The sequence below is a fragment of the Aedes aegypti genome, chromosome 2 (assembly GCF_002204515.2).
Source record: "Aedes aegypti strain LVP_AGWG chromosome 2, AaegL5.0 Primary Assembly, whole genome shotgun sequence".
Lineage (NCBI taxonomy): Eukaryota > Metazoa > Arthropoda > Insecta > Diptera > Culicidae > Aedes > Aedes aegypti.
The window spans coordinates 170439356-170460271 of record NC_035108.1 but is presented as its reverse complement, the minus strand read 5'-3'; the positions used below and the strand labels follow the sequence as shown (position 1 = coordinate 170460271).

At 37.6% G+C, this 20916-nt stretch overlaps 1 protein-coding gene across 1 annotated transcript in view; it reads left to right on the top strand.

The window, feature by feature from the left end:
• Nucleotides 1-20916, top strand: part of LOC5571886 (eukaryotic translation initiation factor 5B) — a 314657-nt gene that overhangs the window by 276369 nt on the left and 17372 nt on the right. Inside the window, exon 8 of the mRNA XM_021843131.1 lies at nt 7716-7877. Coding sequence (XP_021698823.1) covers nt 7716-7877 — 162 coding nt within the window. The remainder of the gene's footprint in view (nt 1-7715; nt 7878-20916) is intronic.

Genomic DNA, 20916 nt, shown 5'->3' with positions numbered 1-20916 from the left:
CTAACGTCAATGGGTGTTTTCCTTCCGTTTCATTAACACTCGCGTTTGTCTTGGCCTTCGTTCCCAAATGCTGACCTCCTCTCCCACGCACTATCTTTCGCTATGATGGACCGACCGATTCTGTTTGCGTTTGTTCCGTACACTGTGCCGACCCCACAAGCGAAAGCAAAGAACTTAGCCAACCGTTTGACAGCTTACCAAAGGGGTTATTTAGTTTTCTTAATTATTTTGGCAACTCATCAACTTTCAATGTTAATAAACGGGACCGAGAGACCAACAACGTAAGAGGACGGTGATGGCCTGCCACCGATTTGCGTCGTTTTCCGAGAATTTTTTTCCCTATACTTCTCGAGGAGAAGAACGGGGATGGCTTCATCAACGACAAATCTTCACAAAGTTTAGGTATCTTATTTGCTGAGATAACTGTAGTAATTTACTGACAAATCTAGACAAATCGAAGCTTTAAATCATATGAGCTTCACTTATCTTAGCTTGGAAAAAAATCTATTAAATACTGTATCGGTAATAAGTTAGTAATATATTCAACAGCTCTAAAAAAGTTAGGTAATTTGATGAACACTTCATGGATTTTAAGAGCTCTTCATATTCTTGACAAGCAATATAGTGTTGCTTCTTAAGATAAATAGCCGTAGTGTTTGAACACTTTTTGGAGCAGATACCATTTGTCTTGTTCGCTTTGGCCACATCTTAAAAATTGAAAAGTTTTTGAAAAAAATCCAGTAATGTATGTTTTTCTCATCGTAATAGGCTGTTTTTCATCACGCCAATCTGTCATGAAACGGCCTACTTTCCTGCACTGAAGTATGCAGTGCGGGAATAGTCATTACACAACTGAAACAAGTGATGCAATGATTCATTACGCAACGCTTTCTCATTACGCAACTACTTAAGTTGCGTAAAGAATCAAAACACAACATTTATTCAGAAATTGAAAAATAATGGTGAATGCATTCCGATATAATTTCTGATACCCTCAAGTGGTCTTCTACGAAATTGCAAAAAATGTTGTACGTAACTCGTTGCAGAACTCGATTTTTACAGCACTCGTCGTAACTATCCTACTCGGCAAGCCTCGTGCTGTAAAAATCATCATTCTGCAACTTGTTCCGTAAACTACTATTACATATTCCTAACCTTCCTAATGCATAAGGAAAAAAATACACTTTGCGCATTAAGGCTAAACAATTTCGCATGACTTTGAAATGCTCTCAAAAATCCATTTTTGAATCGATTTTTTTTTTCTTTTAGCTATATGGAAAATATGAGACCCTAGAATGGAACACTGGACATTCTGGACCTTTCTTAGCCGAGTGGTTAGAGTCCGCGGCTACAAAGCAAAGCCTTGCTGAAGGTGTCTGGGTTCGATTTCCGGTCGGTCCAGGATCTTTTGGTAAAGGAAATTTCCTTGACTTCCCTGGGCATAGAGTATCATCGTACTTGCCACACGATATATATGCAAAAATGGCAGCTTTGGAAAAAAAAAGCTCTCAGTTAATAACTTTGGAAGAACAGTAAGCTGAGAAGCAGACTCTGTCTCAATGATTTCTCAGAAGATTCCACTGGAGATTTCTCCAAGTAAATCTTTGGATTGCCACCAGATTTTTTTTATCATTTCCGATAAGGCTCCAGATATACCTTCAGCAATTTTTGTAGGAATGCTGCCAAGAGTTCCTCCAGGGATTCCTCGAGGAAAGCGAGAATTATTCCAGGTATTCCTACAGGAAAATCTCCACAAGAAATCCTGTACAGATTTAGAAAGGAGTTCCTGCAGGAATGTCTTCTAGTAAAATATTTCTTCCATGAATTTCCCCAAGGATTACTCCGAGACAGGGCTGAGAATGGTAATAGTACTAGGCATGAATTTCGCAAAAATCACGTGGCTCTTCTCACTATAGTAGTTTAAAATCTTGAATTTTATCAAGTTGCCTATGTTGCAGATATACATACATATACATACATGATACGCGTTTCATATCAAGAGCTTGAGATCAGCTTGCCATGAGCGCACATAAATAATCACGCGCTTGAGCACGGGCTATCATGAGATACATTTTTTTAGATCTCATGTAGCAATGTACTAGCTTAAACGATCACATCTGCACTGGCTCATGCGTCGTCTCATGAGAAAATCTCAATGTGACAGTGCATTTGAGACTCGCAGGCGAAGGTTTCAGAAGCAAGGAAATGGATTAAACCATAGATTAAACCTGATTAAACTGCCCGTAGGCAGTTTGATAGGACTGACGCCGTTCCGCCGAGTTGAGATTCTAGCATCTGAATTAAAAAACTTGTGCTGGCCACCGAAAAAGCATAGGCATAGACCGAAGCTGTATGCTTCCGAGGGGCTATTGTACTTGGCAAACATAACTGCATAAAAGTACTCCTAGTAAGCGCATGTAACGAGCCTCACGAGATGTCTCATGAGACTCGCTCACTAAGATATGTTTTGTACGTATCTGCATCTCGTGTCTCACATAATCTGTGAGCTGCGATATGAAATATCACATGGCACACTAGCTCATTTGGGTATACATGAGAAATACGACACTCTGCTATGTTGTGTGCATGATTTTTCTAAATCAGTAGTGTTGTTGAAGGCCTTTAAATGCGGGAAATGCTACGGAAAATAGAATATTTTCTACAGTAGTTTTAGGTTGGCCTTAGCAACGGAAGTTTTGCTACTTTCAAGGCAGTGAGTTGTTTTACTGGTTTCGCTGTCTGTGATTTTCTGCGCTGACCTACTGTAGTGTGAATCTCAAGACTTCTCCAACTCTGCGCCGGGAACTTTTCCAGGAATTCTAACAAGGGTAAATCCAAGGATTTCTCTACAAATTCCTCCAGAGGTTCTACAGGTGATTTCTCCTGATATTTCTTTAAAGATCCTCTAGATATTTTTCCATTGAATCGTCATCCAGGAAAATCTCCACAAGGATTCTTGAAGAAATGTATTCAAAGCATTCTCCAAAAACTTCGCCAGGGTTACACTAGTACAATCGCTCAAAAATTTCTCCAGTGATTTATCCAGAAATTTTCTATGGTTTCCTTGAAGTATACATGCAAGGCATTCTGCAGGTAGTTCTCTCGTGATCTCTCCAGATATTTTGAGCCAAGGATTTTGTGGAAAATTGAACTATAAACTGAAACCCTGCAAAAAAAAAAAATATGTTCACTTAAGTTCAATTATACGTGTACCTCCCTTGTACCTTGCTGGTTACAGCGTGGCGTCACGCCATTACCAAGCGCATTTAGAGTTCAATCTTCGTCTTCTGCAGTTGCCCTGAAAGTCGCCACACTCCAAAAAAATCATGCGATTTTACGTCTTTTGGATCAGTCTTCAAAGATCATCATTGCTGCACAGATACTTTGAAAAGCATGCTTTGCAAAACTCAATGCTTTCCAAAGGATTCGCGCCTTTTGCATTTAATTGCTCATATGCTCACTTGATCAAAAATAATGCATCATTGATTCAAATCATTTCAAAGCAAACTGAATTCTCTAAACCTCGGTTTCCCAGTCTCGATAAGCATAGAAAAAACGCAGTGTATAATGACGATTTTCAGATTTTGGATTTTTCCGTAATATAAATTTTCTTGACTTCCCTGGATATAGATGATTATCGTGCCTGCAATACGCGAATGCGAAAAACGGCAATTTTGGCAAAATAGCTCTCGTTTAATTACTGTGTATTTAAGGTGAAAGTTCATTGAGATCGTAAACATAATGTTGTCACCTACTCGAGCCACCCGCTAAAGCATCCTCTCGAGCCACCCAACAAGGCAGAGCACAATGTTATGTGCGTCGGTCAAAAATAAATCATCATGTTCCATGTATACCTCCACCCACAGAGTTATGTAGGCAGTATTACTTTCACACGTTTCATACAAAGATATTATTGTCGATATGAATTCATAAACAAGCTTCATAAAAGCTCAAAATCACAATTTATTTCATTTGGTAGTGAAAACATGTTTTTTGACCAAAATTATAAGCATTTTTCACACCATGCGTGTGTTGTTTACTTACTTTGGCAGTTTTCTCCTCTCTTCTCTCGCTTCTCACGGACGAAGAAAGTTGCCATCAGTATGCATTTGAATTCTACAGTCAACTGTACTGTATAATATTTTATATTCATTTTTGCTGTTTAATTGCGTCGTACATTGTTTCTCTCACGCATAACAATTTTTTGCAACACTTGTGACATTGTGTACACCTTTCGAGTGTTTTGAAATTGCAGATTACGAGGTTGAATCAAGCGTATGAACATCCAAACAGTTTTAATTACAAACATAAAAACTGGCATCACTTCCAATCAACGAGAGCGGCGCCTCCCATTTATAAACAATGTTGGCCCAGTGAATTCACGTTCCGGTTCGTTTTTCGAGCACAAATCGATGAATTTAAGTGATTGATTTTTCCGAGGAGCACGGCGCGAGGAAAGTTTAAGTGTTTCAACTATCGCATCAGATTTTTGAATAGCTACGGTGAGTAGAAAAACTATTAAAAGTGAGTTTTAGAATGGGCATCGAAAAGCCAACAAACAACAACACGGTGCGCGAAGAAGAAGTGATTCGGTAGTGAGTGATATTTTACAACACAAATCACGGCAATAACTACGTGTTTGCATTCAAAAACTGGTAATTTGTGAAAAACACATTATGGAATGCTTTCAGTTAAGAAACCACCCCTCTACAATAAGGTTAGTAACTTCAAATAATCATTTTTTGTGATCGCTCTCCAAAACACTGTGAGAAGTGTGGGAGAAGGGAGCGGAAAGTGAAGGGGGAAGCAAGGTGCCATATTAGAGGACATTTTGGTACTTATGGAGATATGTCCTTAAGTGCACTTATACACAACACTAAGCAGATGAGCAGACTCTTTCCCAGTGAGGACGTAATGTCAAGAATAAAAGACGAAGGTGAAGAAGTTGATATAGTTATCATGGGGGCAAACTAATAATTTCATTAAGTAATATTATTTGTTTACAGATTAGCTCTATCTACGAAAACAAAAATAGTTTCAAAATGTACGTTAATATATTTTCGCTAGTAGAGCTCATTTACGTCGCCAGTATTCGGCAAGTAATGCAAGGTGAATATATCATGGATGCACATAAAAGAAGCGAGCCAAATGACGTAAATTTGTGTCACGTTTTAAATACGATGGTGTCTGATTCGGGAAATGTCAATCATAGTGGCATTGTTTTCATGTCGTTTATCATGTAAAATTACATTTTTCGTTCAATACATCTTTCAAAACACATTTTTACGTTTTCATTATTTTTAAGAGTGCAGCTTCCAAAGATTACTGCAGAAGTTATTTCTAGAAATATTCAAACCAAAGTATCTAAATAAAATCTTAGGGGTTTTTGCAGATAAACTTCAAATTCTAAGAGTACATATGCAGATTTTACCAGTTATTCTTTATATGAATTCCTTAATGAATTCATCCACAGTTTCTCCAAGTAAGTGCTCACAAACATCTTCCACGGATCTAATTTTTCCAGAAACTTCCCAGAAATATCCAACGAAATTCCTCAATAAATGCTTTTGAAGTGTAGATACACAGTTAACATAGAATTCAATTTTAGCGTTTTTTATGTAACTTTTTTGGGAGTGCCACAAATGTGTCAAAATCCCAATAAAATGTACATTACAAAATATAATATTTTGGTGATATTAAAGACACAAACGTTGATCTTTTTCAAAGCATCTTTCTAAAATTTTGAAAAGATTGAAAATTTGCTAAAAAAGGATTATTTACCTAAATGTTAACATTTCCGTTTAGATAAATTATAGGCAGTATCTTGAAATTTTGGAAGTACAATAAAAAATTCCAAATTTGGTGCTCTACTAGACCTGCAGCAGATAATATTGTATATTCATCATAAAGCAGTGTAGTAGAAGTGAAGTAAAAATGATTACGTTTTGATTTTCAAGTCACTTCTAGTCACTTTATCGAGAATCGGAAGTCACGATTTAGTCACTTTTTTTTTCTCAAATATGTTCACTAAAATCATTTTTTTCGGTACCACTTTTTGCTACCAGCCCTGTGCCTAAGCTACATGGATATTGTCTGTGTCGTTTTTTTTTACAGTAATATTAAAATTTTATAACTCTTGACAAAGGTCACGAACGGACCGAAACGTCGGGAAAACAAAAACTAGCGTTTTCAATTCTATAAAGACTGCTTAGCCAACATTGTTTTAAGAATAGCTTTCAGAAATACTACCTGGATTTGTTTTTCTATAATTTCTCCAATAATTTCTGGGAAATTTTTCAACGAATTTCTTGATGAGCTCCAAAAGGTATCCTAAGACAAAAATCTGGTTTAAATTTAAAAGAAATTGTGAACGACAATTTAGAAGGAAATCTCTAGAAATCACTGGAGACACCTATTAGCGGCATTACTGGTCGAATTCTTGAAAATATGCTCAACCAAAATCTTGGAAGAAATCGTAGGAAAATTCATAAACTATGTCCTAGAGGTTTTGTGACTTTCTTGAAAAACTTCTGAAAACCCTTCGGAAAGGATCCTGCTGAATCTTTGAGGCAAATTCCATAGTTGTCCTTCGTTGTCCAGGTTGAATTTTTGAACGATACTCTTGGAAGAATTCCTTATGAGGTTTGTAAAAGATTCACTAAATCAACTTCTAAAGAAATATTCGAAATAATACCTTGGCAAGTAAAATTCCAGATTGAATTGTTAAATGAAATACTTATAATAATTCGTTAGGAAGTTTGCAAAAGAATTACTAAATGAACTTCTCAAGAAATTTTCTCAATAGTATCTAGGCAAAAACCTTGTTTTTTTTTATGAAATTTCTGGAGAAAATTATGAAAAAAAATGCATATGATAAAAGCTACAATAGTTTTCGTTCTGTCAGAATAAATTGCAATAAAACTTAAGATATCCTCAGTGAAATGCAAGAATTTTCTGAGAAATCATTATGAAAATTTTTGGTTTTTTGCTTTACTGTGATTCTTTTTTGTTTTTTTGTTACTCTGTTTGGTCTATTTTTGATCCCTTTTTTAATTTAAATAAGCTGTTTTATACTAGCATCGGTCAAATTTAATTATCGAATGTTTATCAAAAACCAATTCTGCTAGGTGAACTCAGCTTGAACTAAGATTTTCTCGGAATTGGCAAGAGCGAACGGAGCCGCGACAACTACCGAGACGCAAGGTGCCTAAGTTTGCGCAGGCAAAGGTGATATTTCGTTTATTGTTCTGTTTGCAAAAAGTCGCCGGGAAAAGCTGACGACAGCATGCATGAAATGATAAACTGCCTGGCTTCATCGGGAAATTGTCATTCAACAAAATAACAAGATTTTTGTTTTGGGATGACGGAAGAGCAACACAGTATTTTGCAACAGCGCGATCTCTGACGGTTGTCGTCGGTTCTAGAAATCTAGAGCAGAAGCAGCTCTTGGCCGGCGGCGATGATGACGGGCATGTGTCGCAAAAGCTCACGTGAAATTTTTCAAATACTTTAGTGTTAATATGCGATTGTGGGTCTGGGGGGAAGACATACGGTCGTCGTTTGACGTAGGTTCCGATGTTTGTCGTTGTTCAATGGAAGAAACACTATCCCAATGTGGGTGATGACATCTGGTAGCAATATATCGAATAGAAGATGCAACAACGATGTAGACGAATAATGTTTCTCATTTTTCTCCCTTTTTCCTCTACTTGCAGTTTGTTGACCTGGGTGTGGTGACGTCGGTCGAAGCTAATCACAAGCAGATTGAAGCCGCCCGCAAGGGACAGGAAGTGTGCATAAAGATTGAGCCGATTCCGGGCGAGACGCCCAAGATGTTTGGAAGACATTTCGACGAGAATGATATGCTAGTTAGTAAGGTAAGTGCAGCTAGTTAATGAATATTTTTGGGTTGTACTGGTACTAAGGGAGGGGAAAAACATGCTTGCGAATGTATTTGATATTTGATATTCAGATTGAAAATTCCATACATTCAATACACAGCGAAAACATTGTTATCACCTTAATAGTAATATCATTAATTCTGGGAAGAAGCAAAACTTTGACTTCTTTTAAATAAAAATCCTTAAATATTAGATCGCACCAACACTTTAGTGCGACTTAAGTTGTAATGCAAGTTTATCACCTAGTTGTGATCGCTTCGAAATTATCTTTCAAGTTGCGTTGGTTGATAGGTGACACAACCGTCCGACTCACCGTCTATGGCACCCCCCGCACCAACTCAAACGAAAATGGTCGTGCCCAATTTCGTACAAACGCCTCGATTGCAATCGTGGGCCCGTTGCCCCATGACGACAACAACGACGACGTTGCGACAAAACTTGTGGTAAAACTTGAATGAAGTTATATCGCACTGTGTCTGCCGCCATGAATGAATGAACGTAAAAATACTACTCCCACTATCGCGCCGTCACCGGGTTGCCTAGCTAATATCGAGCTCTGTACGCGTTGGCGATCCTCCGCGGCTCGTTCGGTCACGTAACCTGACGTGAGCGGTAGGGTGTATCTCCGTTTTTTTTTTCCAATATGTCGTCTTAAACCAGGTTTATGTTCAAGTGAAAGCTCAATACACGATTCTACGTATTAGATGTCGTTGATGAAATTCATGAATAATTGTTTTGAATATTTTTCCATCAAGATGCGGCCTAGTTCTCCGTTCAATCCATGACCGACAAGTGACCCATCTCCATTTTCATTAGTATTGAGCCACAGACCATTGTTGTGACAATCTTATTTGGCAGTGCTTGAACAAGTTGTTATTTTTTTTTTTTTTAACAAATCAGCATTTTTTATTTTCACTGTGATGTGCCGTAGGGTAAAGGGCATGGTTATGAGATAAATTAATTCCTCAAATAGCCCTAAATAGCTGGTGAATATCCTTCGACCCACCTGTGGAGATCGTTTCAACGATTCGTAATGCGAAATGTCTGCTGCACGGTGTATCTGAAATGGTTATTAACGAAAAGCTAAAGACCATCATTCGAAAGATGTGGTATTCTAGCATCTTCATATTTTTTTGGCGTTATGACTTAACTGGAACAGAGCCTACTCTCAGCATAGTGTTCTTATGAGCATTTCCACAGTTGAATGAGAGCTTTCTTTGCTGATTGACCATTTTTGCATGTGTAGGGTGCAGAACCACTTGGGCACTTCCATGATTCACTATGGCATGGGGGGTTTTTCTCGGCCGAATAGTCTGAAACTTTACAATAAGGAGCGCATTAATATGACGCGCTATGTGGCCAAATATGAGCTCTGTAGCTTTCAAAAAACCTCTCTGCCGAAGTGAATCAAAAGTGCCAAGAATAGGATCCAGTTCCCTATATCGTGTGGCAGGTACGAAGATACTTTTAAGCCCTGAGAAGTCGAGCCAATTTCCAAACCGAAAAGTTATGCGACAACAGTGGGATTTGATTGAACCCACGACCCTCAGCTTAGTCTTTCTGAATAGTTGCGCGTTTAGAAATACGGCTATCTGGGTCCCTGGTATTCTTGCATCCTTTCCGTGAATTTAAAAATGTTTTATTGAAGGTTTTTGGTAATTTTTGAAGATATTTTTATTTTGGACTGGATCAGAGCCGTTCAAGTCGGCTCGCAAGGGTTACAAGAAGGCTCTTTGGTCTGCTGAACGATCCGGCTGGAACAATCTTTGTACAAATGTTTCCAGTTTGAGTAAGGTCAGTCAGTTGTACAAAATCTTTGCAAAATCTAATGATTTCCAAGTGTACTACATTTGCTTACCTAATGATGACTTTACTTTTTCCGATGAAGAAGTTTTAAGTTTTAGATAGTTTATTCAATACACATTTCCCGGATGTGTGGATATAGCATCTATGGATGAACCAAATATCTTTTCATGTATTTATGAGAATCTCTGGCTTCGGCTCGTAGTATCGTAACTACTGAATCGATTCAATGAGCACTTAATAATTTGGCTTCTTTCGAATCTCCAGGAGCAGATGGGATTTATTCTGTTCTGCTCCAGAAGGGATTTGTAAGTAGTTTTGCTACCGGGTATATTCCCAGATCCAGGCGAGATAATAGTGTGAAGCTTATCCCGAAAGGAAGACATGCGTCGTATGAAGAAGCGAAGAGTTTTAGACCATTCAGTCTAACCTATCTTATCGATTATCACTTCCGTGATATGTATTTGGCAAACATGCTTTTTCATGTGAATCGATATGCTTACCAATCTGTCCACAGTGACTCTTTTCACAAAGTTGCATACGATATCGAGGAAGCATTTGCTCAGAAACAATCCTGTTTGGGATTATTGTTGTATATTGAGGAAACTATGTCTTTCGATGCCATATTGGAAGCTACACAACGCCAAGAGCTGCTTATACTTATACTAATTACCTAGGGGGTGCGAACTGGATATCAACAAGCAGCCAGGCTGCTGTCAAGCCTAAATTTTCATCAAAATGATCCGAGTATGCCTAGGAGTTAGTGGTCATTACTTCGCCAAGCTAAAAAAATATACATTTGATGTGACACAAAAACTATCAACTGTTAAAAGTGTTGAAGAAACGTTCTACTTGATTTCATTAATGCATATGTTTTTTTTTTCAGATAATTGTGGAATATATTTTAAACTAAAATACGGTCAGAAACTATTCGATTCAGCTGATTTATTGGGAGTATTGTCTGCATCAAACTGTAAAAGCTTTGTGTGAAGTATTTTAAGTGTGCACCTAGAAAATGGTTTCCTGCGAGACAAGCAAATCACCAATTAAATTTACCAAATGCTAAAAGCTTCTCTTCTAGACATTGCGCCAAGCTGCGATTCGGAAATTGAGTGTTTGCGGGTGCCCCCAAGTGGGAGTCTTATCACCACTTTTGTGGAATCTCGTAGAAGATATGCTAGCGGTTTTCTAACTTATTGATTTGCCGACAACTATCTTGTTTTGATAGTTGGTATGTGCATGAGCACCCTGCTCGACCTGATGCAAAGTGCTTTTAAGGTAGTCGAGAGTTGGTATCGCCAATATGGCCTTTCAGTTAACTCGAATAAAACATCTATTGTTCTTTTTACGGAAATACAAAACCGCGATGGAATCCGACCTTAAAGTCTTCTTGGCACTGAGATTGATGTGACTGATCAAGTAAAGTATGTCGGAATCATTCTGGATTCCAAACATTCCTAGACACCTCACATCAACCTCAGAGTTACGAAAGCTTGGCAAACCTTTGGTAAAACTTGATGCCTCAAACCCTAGTATTTCAAAAGGATTTACAAAACAGTTGTTCGACCAATATTGGCATATGGATGTCTTGTGTGGTTGGTGAGAACAATCCAATCAGCCATTTCCAAATGAACTTGATGGTGATGTATGGTGCGTTCTCTACGACCCTCACGGCAGCACTCGAGTCTCTTTTCGACGTTGCATCACTACACGAACATCTTAAGCAAGAAGCACTTTCTTGCTCTTACCGTTCATGAATACCCATTTCTACTGCAGAAAAACCCAGTGAATCGTGGTTCTACGCACACTTCGTCGTTTCCACTTTTGGTGAATAAGGACAATTCCTTACTCCAAGTGATATTACAATTGCTTATCTCCTTTCTTACATGACATTTATCACCTTCACGAAAAGAGTAGACGTCTGGCTGTTTGGAAAGAAGTATATCAAACAATATAGTATGTTACACTGATGGCTCCCTTCTCGAAGAGAGGCTTGTGCTGATGTATATTCTCGTGAGCTAAGGCTGAATCAGTTTTACTTACCTTTTCGACACTGCACCGCTTTCAGGCGAAAACATTTGCTCTTATGTGTGGAGTGCAATCAGCACTTCGGCAACGCGGAATGGGTAAAGTCATATACTTCTGATCAGAAAGTCAGGCTGCTATAAAAGCTCGTACTTCAGCCAACTCGAGGTCGAGGCATGTAATTGCATGCCAAATTGAGGAACTGAATTCAGTCAACACTGTAAGCATTGTATGGGTTCCTGACCATTCTTCCATAGCTGGAAATTAATTGGCTGATGAGCTACCTCGCAATGGAGCATCGCATGACTTCATTGACTTTTAGTCAAATATTCCGATTTCTAAGTGCTGGGTGAAGATTCAGATAAATTCCTGGGCGACAACTTTGCTAAAGAAATGTTGGAATAATTTGGAGTCTTGTCGTCTAACAAAATTGTATATTACTGAGTCATCTCCATGCATATGCGATTATCCCTATTCAAGGGACCCCACCCCTATTTCCTCCCATCACTCCCTACCTTTTCCTTTCCCATCAGATAAATGATGAAATTGGGCCAAGTATGGCGATGGTTCAAATCAGGGTTGGGAAAAAATCTGAAATTCACTCTACAGTAGCCAAGCAAAGCCAATCACAGTCAGCGAAGCCAGTGAAACTCACGCCCATCGCTGCTGTAGTCAAAATGCCTTGAAAATAGCAAAACACCCGTTGCTAAGGGCAACTCAAAACTACTGTAGAAAAATGTTCTATTTCCCGCTGCATTTCCCGCATTTAGAGCCTTCAATGACACTCATGATTTAGAAAATTCGTGCACCCAACATAGGCTACTTGATGAGATTCACGTTTTTGAACTACTGTACTGCCGTGAATCGCAAGTCAGTCCCATCTGTAAAAAGTAGGCATTGAGAAAATGGGGTGTGAAGTTTCCAAACTAGTTTTCCATAAAAATATTCAAAAAATTCCAGAGGATTTAAACATGTTCAAATCTTAATGAAACTTTCACAGTTTGCTTTTGAGTACGATATCTTCATGAGAAAAATATAAAAACGAACAGAAGACGATTCATTTTTGTGTTATACAATGCGGAAATCTGTAGTGGGACTGATATGCGGTTACTTTTCATTATGGGACAATTTGACTTGCTGTTTTTTCCTACTTTTTCTGAACAAATCTTATAATCTCATAAGGGCAGCTGAAAAGATATGTTGAAAACTGAACTCAACTCAATTTTGACGAAAATGCAGATGGGACTGACTTGCGATTCACGGCAGTGTACTGAGAGAGCCACGTGATTTTCGCGAAAATTCAAGCCATTCCCAGCACTGGTTCAAATCTTTCAATTGGCGGGGGACCCCGACCAGACGGAAGAAACAAGATTATAACAGAACGTGTTATGATATGATTTTTTATATCAAAGTTTCTAGTTGAAGGTAGTTTTACTAAAAAGTCTCATACTTTTGAAATCATGTACGCATATTTATCAATCTACAGCAAATTGTAAACGGTTCTCTCCGAATTCTTCAATTGGTAATCTCAGAATAACATGTGGAAAATAAAATCGATTTTATTACAGCAGTGTTGCTAATTTTGATGATTGTCAATGTACTTTGATAGGTCTGCTAAGAATAAAGCAATTGTGTTTCTATTGTGCTTAAAATGTGACGTGGGGACTAAATAAGTAACTTTTTGAAGGCGTAAGTTATTTTTCATATTAATACTATATTAGCACTTCCGTCAGGATGTACTTTTAATCAAAAGTTTCTACTCATATCAATTCCCTTCAAATTTAAAATATTTTTCTTTAAAAATATACGGGAAAATTGATTAAATTATATCTGTAAAATTGTTGCTCAAAAAATAACTTGATTTTCTCCAACAATCATTGATATTGATAAGCTCCAAAAATCGACCGTTTTAATCGTTGTTCCATATTCGAGTGATATTTAATTATTTTGGAGAATATTTTATTATCACAACATTGTACAATAGATGGTTTATTTTTGGTTCAAGTTCGTTTTTTTTTTCAGGCAAGTGTTCTCTAAAGATCTTATATCTAAGACTATCATTCGCTACCAGCCCTGAGTTCCCTATGATATCATCTAGGAAAAAATAATCCTAGAAGAATCCTAGAATAATGTGTGTTTTAAATACACAATCCACTAAATAATGAATTTTTTGTAGACATGGAAATATCCCTTGAAATTGGTTCTATATTTTTGAATCAATCAAAAGCAACAATATCAATCAATACAATCAAAATTGTTGTGGTTATAAACAATGTCGTTATAACTATAATTGTTTTAAAAAAAGCCTAAAGCAATTAAAAGCTAGCGCGCTTCATTCGCACACTTTCTGTTTGTGATACCAACATATCGATTAATCAAGTTAGTTTTAAGCGCAATCACCCTCAAGCCACGAAATTTAGCTGGAAATCGATCACCGTTTCCTGTTTACCAAACACGATATTGTCTTGCTGCAGGAGCGTACGCTGATCAATGAACCCAACCGGGGACGACTATTAATTCTACGCAGCCCTAGGCCGATGGCGATCGTCTTGAGGGAGCACCCCGCCCACCACTCTCAGCCACACCGTAGTACTAGACTCCAGGCAGGGTGCTTGTTCGCGTAGGCACTTTTCGAAATTGTCGTCGCAAAACGTGGCCACCAAGCCACCACGGCACGCCACGCCATATAGCCATAGGCCACCCGAAGCGGATGTGCTTGCGTTGTTAAATGGCGATGGCGCAGGCCTGAAAAATATAATCATTCATAACATTTTTTTTATTCAGCATATTTCATCCACGCAAAAGATTAAAATGCTACGCGGGTCGCGAAGGCGAAAATATGTGTGACAACGCAAAATATGGCGCGTACGCAGCGAGAGTTCCTCGAAGGCGATGGCGTTTGCTAAAGTCGGCTTCGGTGCTGTTGGGTTGGGATGCAGAGGTGTAGAATTACATTTGGTGCTTTATAACTGACATAACTATTGAGGCCTTTTTTATGAGTCCGGTGTGGTACCGGTTCCAATCGATTGGAAACAGTTTGAGAATGATTGATGAAGATCTTTGGCGTAGATGATGAAGGGTCACTCAACTTAATAACTTTTGAAATAACCGTTTTGATTCATATTACGGACACTTAAGGCCTCAGTGGAGTAAAACTGATCAAAAAGCATGTAAAATAAATCAGTTTGTATGTTTCTTCCGCATTATCGAGCCTTGAAAACATTTAGCTTTCGAATTGTGGGCGAAGATTTTTATTCCGCAACGTGAATAATTTTAAATGAATACTAATGTGTGGACTTTCCACGATTCTTATTCCGGACGCTTCCTTACTTTTGTCTTGAATTCCGGACACTTTGATTCAAATTCCGGACAGCTCATGAAAACCATAAATCAAGAAGTCAAATTATCAATTGAAATTGCTAAACCACTAAACAGACGTCTAATGCAGTTGTAAAATGTTAATTTTCATAGATATCGATGAAAAATGCTTATTAAAACAAACTACAAAAGTGCGAACTTTTGAACAGCAGAAATTGAAACATTTCGTGTGAAATGTTTCCCATACAAAGAAAAGTGTCCGGAATTAAAAGCTGTCCGTAATATGAATCAAAACGGTATGTTTCGGTGTTTTCAAACACTTGTTATTGCATTTGGCTTGAATTCCTTCAATGTGATTTTTGACATTTAAATTTGCATCTAACATGAGTCCTAGATACTTTATTTTATCTGACCAATTTATTGGAATCCTTCTCATCGTGACAACATGTAAACTTCTTCTTCTTTACATTAACGTCCTCACTGGGACAGAGCCTGCTTCTCAGCTTAGTGCTCTTAAGAGCACTTCCACTGTTATCAAGTGAGGCCTTTCTTTGCCAAAGTTGCCATTTTCGCATTCGTATATCGTGTGGCAGGTACGACGATACTTATATGCCCAGGGAAGTCAAGGAAAGGAAGGACCGACCGGGAATCGAACCCAAACACCTTCAGCATGATAGCCGCGAACTCTAAACACTCGGCTAAGGAAGGTCTCCTGCTGTCTTCGGCATAGTTGTTTGTAACAACGAGGACCATCTACTGACATAAACGGATAGTTCGTAAATCGTCCCCATAAGTGGCGCCACAATCTTACTTTTTACTGTGATGTTCTCGATTCTTGGCATGGTTGGCAAAGTGGTTCATTTTGATAAAATAAACAACTCTCTCGAAGACGCCAAAATTCCACAGCCTACTGTTTTCGAGTTATTGGCGAAAAAAGATCAAATCAGCGAAAAAATGTGTTCTTCACCGAGTTTGACATTTTTCTTAGAAACCATGTCACATGATGTTTTTTTTTTGCTGATTTAAATAAAACAAACACAAACTCTAGTGGAGAAATTTTAATAAAACGACGCATAAACATTAGGAAATAACGAAAATATGTGAAAAAATAGAACAATTTTTCAACCACTAAAAACGCAAAAAATCGCAACTAAAATTCTCAGGCAACATATTTAACAACTCTTTAATGAATGTTCGAATCCTCTGAGCAGAATCTCAAATAGAGAAACTTTAAAGTAGATGGAGTACCGTGTACCTTTTAATTCCGCTCCTAAATGCTTATCTTTGACAGATACGCGTATTTCGACTACCACTTGCAGTCTTCTTCAGTGTCAGTAACTGACACTGAAGAAGACTGCAAGTGGTAGTCGAAATACGCGTATCTGTCAAAGATAAGCATTTAGGAGCGGAATTAAAAGGTACACGGTACTCCATCTACTTTAAAGTTTCTATATTTAACAAATTTAACTGTATTGGAGTAATACAATTAAAAAAAAAATGAAAATGAAAATATCTCATTTTTTATTTATATGCGTTGTATTATCAAAATTTCTTCACTAAATTTTGTGTTTGTCTTATTTTTATCAGCAAAAATATTATATAACATGGTTCTTAAGAAAAATGTCAAACTTGGCAAAAACATCAAAACGAACAACTTTGCCGAACATGCCAAGTCTCTAGAGCTTCACAAAGTTAAATTGTGACGCCACATATGCGGACGATTTACGAACTATCCGTGTATGTCAGTAGATGGTTCTCGTTGTTACAAAAAACTACTTTGACGATTTACGAACTATCCGTGTATGTCAGTAGATGGTTCTCGTTGTTACAAAAAACTTACTTTGGCGTAGACTTCAAATGCCGGAAATGCTTCGTTACAGAGTTATTAATTTTGTCCCGCCAGATTGCGTCCCTGGCCCATAGGGCAATGATTAGAAATCAATTTGAAAAATAAAACTGAATTTCTCATGCAACTCTGCTTTATTAATTTCTCCATTGATTCCTTCAGAAATTCCTTAAAGATTTTTTCTTAGATGAGGCATATAGGGAATTCCTGATGAAATTCACGCATTCATGTGTCCTGGGTTTATTTCACCTGGAAATCCTTCAAGAATTCGTTTATAGATTCTGCAAGAATTTCTCCAAATAATCCCTTGGAATTCCTTGAGAAGTTCTTAAATATATCCAGGCATTTTTTCATGTAGTCTTTTCAAAATTTTAAGAATTGCTTCACAGTATTTTTCTGCCCAGTGTTCATAATGGAATTTCTCAAAATGGCTTTATGTTTTCTTCCTGGGTTTATTTCTTAGAAATTCTACCTGACATTTCTCCGAAAACTCCTCTACGAAATTTTTCAGAGTTATTCCTGGGATTCTTCCGTAATAGTTTCAGAAGTTTTTTAGGTATTTCTTTTTTTCCTAAGATTACTTCATAGATTCTTTCATAGACTTTTGCGGACAGATGTCTTCAAATAAGGTAAAAACTACTCACGTACATCCAAGCTTCATTTCGAATAGGAGTTTTTTCTCAGCCGAATTGTTTGAAACTTTGCAATAAGGAGCACTTCAATACGACGCTCATTGTGGCCAAATATGAACTCTGTACCTGCGGAAATGAATCAAAATGCCAAGAATCGGATCCGGCCCATCGTAAGGATTGCTGCTGCTTTTTCTCTGATATCTAGGGGAATTTACGTATCCTCGGTAGCTGAGTAGCTGACGCTGATGTCGCACAAAGTACGTGGTAGTCTGTTTACATTTATGCGCTGCTCAATCCTCTATCGATTCACACCGACAGATTTGATAAAAGCTTTTTGGAAACGTTTTAACAACGCTTTGAACATCTCTTGTCAATGTGACTATTGTCGGCAGCCTAATTCTCTTCGGCCGCTTTCCCATAAGAACTGCAGACGAATCTGATCGGCAGCTCCAAATCAGTCGCATTTTGAGGCGAATTGAATTGATGATATCTCTGGCGATATTGTTTGTTCAGTCTCGGAAATCTCATTAGCTCCCGTTTTGATAGAGAAACACTGTATGTTTGGCGTTTGAAATTCGGTTGCCGAAGCCGTAAATTACCCTTCTTGATGTTTTAGAGACATTTCATCGGAAACTTTGCTCAAAAAACCTTCAAGTAATTCTTCAACATTTTCTCCAAATGTTTCCAATTATTTTATTGAGATTTTCTCTAAATTGAATCTATGACAAAAGGTCGAAAGACAAAAGGTTGAAAGGACAAAAGGTCGAAAGACAAAAGGTCGAAGAACAAAAAAGAATGGACAAAATGTCGAAAATCTTTTTTCAAAGAAGGAAAAATTTCCCACCATGCAAATCGTTTTCGACCTTTTGTCCTTTCGACCTTTTGTCTTTCGACCTTTTGTCCATAAACCGATATACACTATCCGCTAAAAGTATGGAATCGCTTCCCCAAGTATTGCAGTATCCGGCTTCAATTTTGCAACGCTTCAAAAAGTTTAGAATCACCGGAGAACGCAAATTGCTGTTATAGTAATTCTTTACTTTTCTTTGCAATATTTAATACTACTCGATGAAGCGATTACATACTTTTATAGGCCCATGTAGTCGTAGCAAGATCACGCTGAGTCGTGGGATCGAGTCCCACCAATCGAGGATCTTCTCAAATTGTAAATTTTCTTGACATCCAAGGGCATAGATTATCTTCGTGCAAAGAAAGCTCTCAAATTTTGCTTAATTAGGCATTTGGTATTAGAAAATATTCCAAAGCGTAGAAGGGAATGCGAAAATAAAAAACTAATGAAAACGACAATAATCCAGAACAAAAACAACTCTACACAATATATCAAAAGATAATTCAATCACCCGGAACAAAACAATACTTCGACCAACTCTTGCGGGGCCACGCAAACCTAATTAATTTCAATTTCTCCAAACACAGCACTAAAGTGCCCCAACTCTGATGGTGCATTCTAGCGCATCCGATGACCCGGAGCAAAGTGCACCATTGACGTCATCGTCATCGGTGACCGTGCGCTTTCTGAAAACACCGGAATCTGCTGCACATTTTCATTGACGTCATCGAACTCGGAAACAACCGGGATGAGGTCACGTATAACCTAGTTCCGAACTATGTATTCTCTGCCATAAACCCACCACGGTCACTCCCGCACAGTCTTCAAGCTGCCTTATTCGAGCGAGGATGGTTGGGGCCTGCAGTGCAGAAATAAGGTCATCGATCCCGGGGCTTCATTTCCCGTCCTGGTGAATCTAACAGAGTTGCAACTAGATAAGTTATTTAGTTATGATATGTTTTTTTCTAACAACGGTTGTTATTAAATAGATGCAGAATGATGATAAAATAACTAAAATTTTGACCAGAGTATCCGAATTGTAACATATGTATTTTGTTACAAATATCTCTGGGTGAATATAAATTAAGTTAGAAACACCGATTTTTGCCACTTTAAGAAAAAATGTCTTTAAAATTATGTGGGAAGCCATATATGTACTGCAAATACATACAAGCTTTCAATTATTATAAAAAATATCAGAACTGAGCTAAAACCATTTTTTCGCTTTGAAAATCTCGTTGGTTAATATAGGCTACAAAAACCAGTTTCGGTCAGAGATTTAACTTCGGTTCCTAAATTGGCCTATCACATTGATTTCTTATGGGAGTGGGCAAATAAGGAGTATACCGGTAAGTTAGGTGCGTGACAGTTGAACTGCCCATAAAAGCATAACTGTCCCATATTGATTTTCGAACCAACACCTTTTTTCATTCCAACATTCATGTTTTAATATACACTTCACAAGGCATATGGAAGTTCATACACTTTGTTTGAAAATTTTGTGGAAAAATATGAAGTTGGTGCGGTCCCATATTGAAAAATAAAGGCATAACAGTCTCTATATGAACTTTGAACTTCAATAGCAACTGCAAAACTGGAATTATGTTCAACTCTATATTTTTTACTGATCAATATTAGCAAATTGAATATTGCATTCGAAAATTTACTAGAAAATTATAAACATTTGTATGAAAATGCAAACTTCAAACTTTAAGCGCTGTTTTCTCAATGCCTACTAATTCCATATGGGACAGTTATGCCTTTATGGGCAGTGAAGTTATGAGAAAAGTGAATTATTTTTCTGATTTTTTGAATAAATTCGGACGAATAAATGATTCAAACTTCATTATGCGAATGTAATCTGCTGAACACAAATTGTTTTATGCTAATTGACTATGTAATACTATGTTATACTATGGTTACGAACTTATGAACTTGGTTTTCTGTATAGAAAAACATGACGTTCTTGGCAATTATTCTTCATACAATTAAACTTAATTAAATCATGTCCTGTCATCATAACAACATATGATATTAAGTTGTTATAATGATAAACGATATTTACACTTTGTTCCAATTATAACTGAATTAAGTGAATTATAACTAGATTTGTTATAACTTTTGTTACCTGATTTATTATTAAACTGATTGTAACATAGTCTGATATAATCTTGTAATGAAACATTGTATCTCAATAGGATACACTTATGATATAATTCGCTAGTCGGGTTTCCATTCATTCATTCACTTATGCTTGCAAGCAGAGTTTGTCACTGCAGCTGCGCGCATCCTTGCATGCCATTCAAGGCAACCTGGTTTTCTCGCCGTTTGTACAAAAGGGCAGCCCGCTGGTAGAATTCTGGCATGAAGGGGGTGGTTACAGACCGGAATTACGTCATTCGCCCGTTCGTTCAGATTGCTGATAGCTGTGGTCATTAAGGTAGGACAGCGCTTTTTCCCTGCTTCTTTTGTGAAGGATGTAGAATGTGAAATTAAAACTCTTGTACGGTCTTTTATTTAATTATACGCTTGGGAAAACGA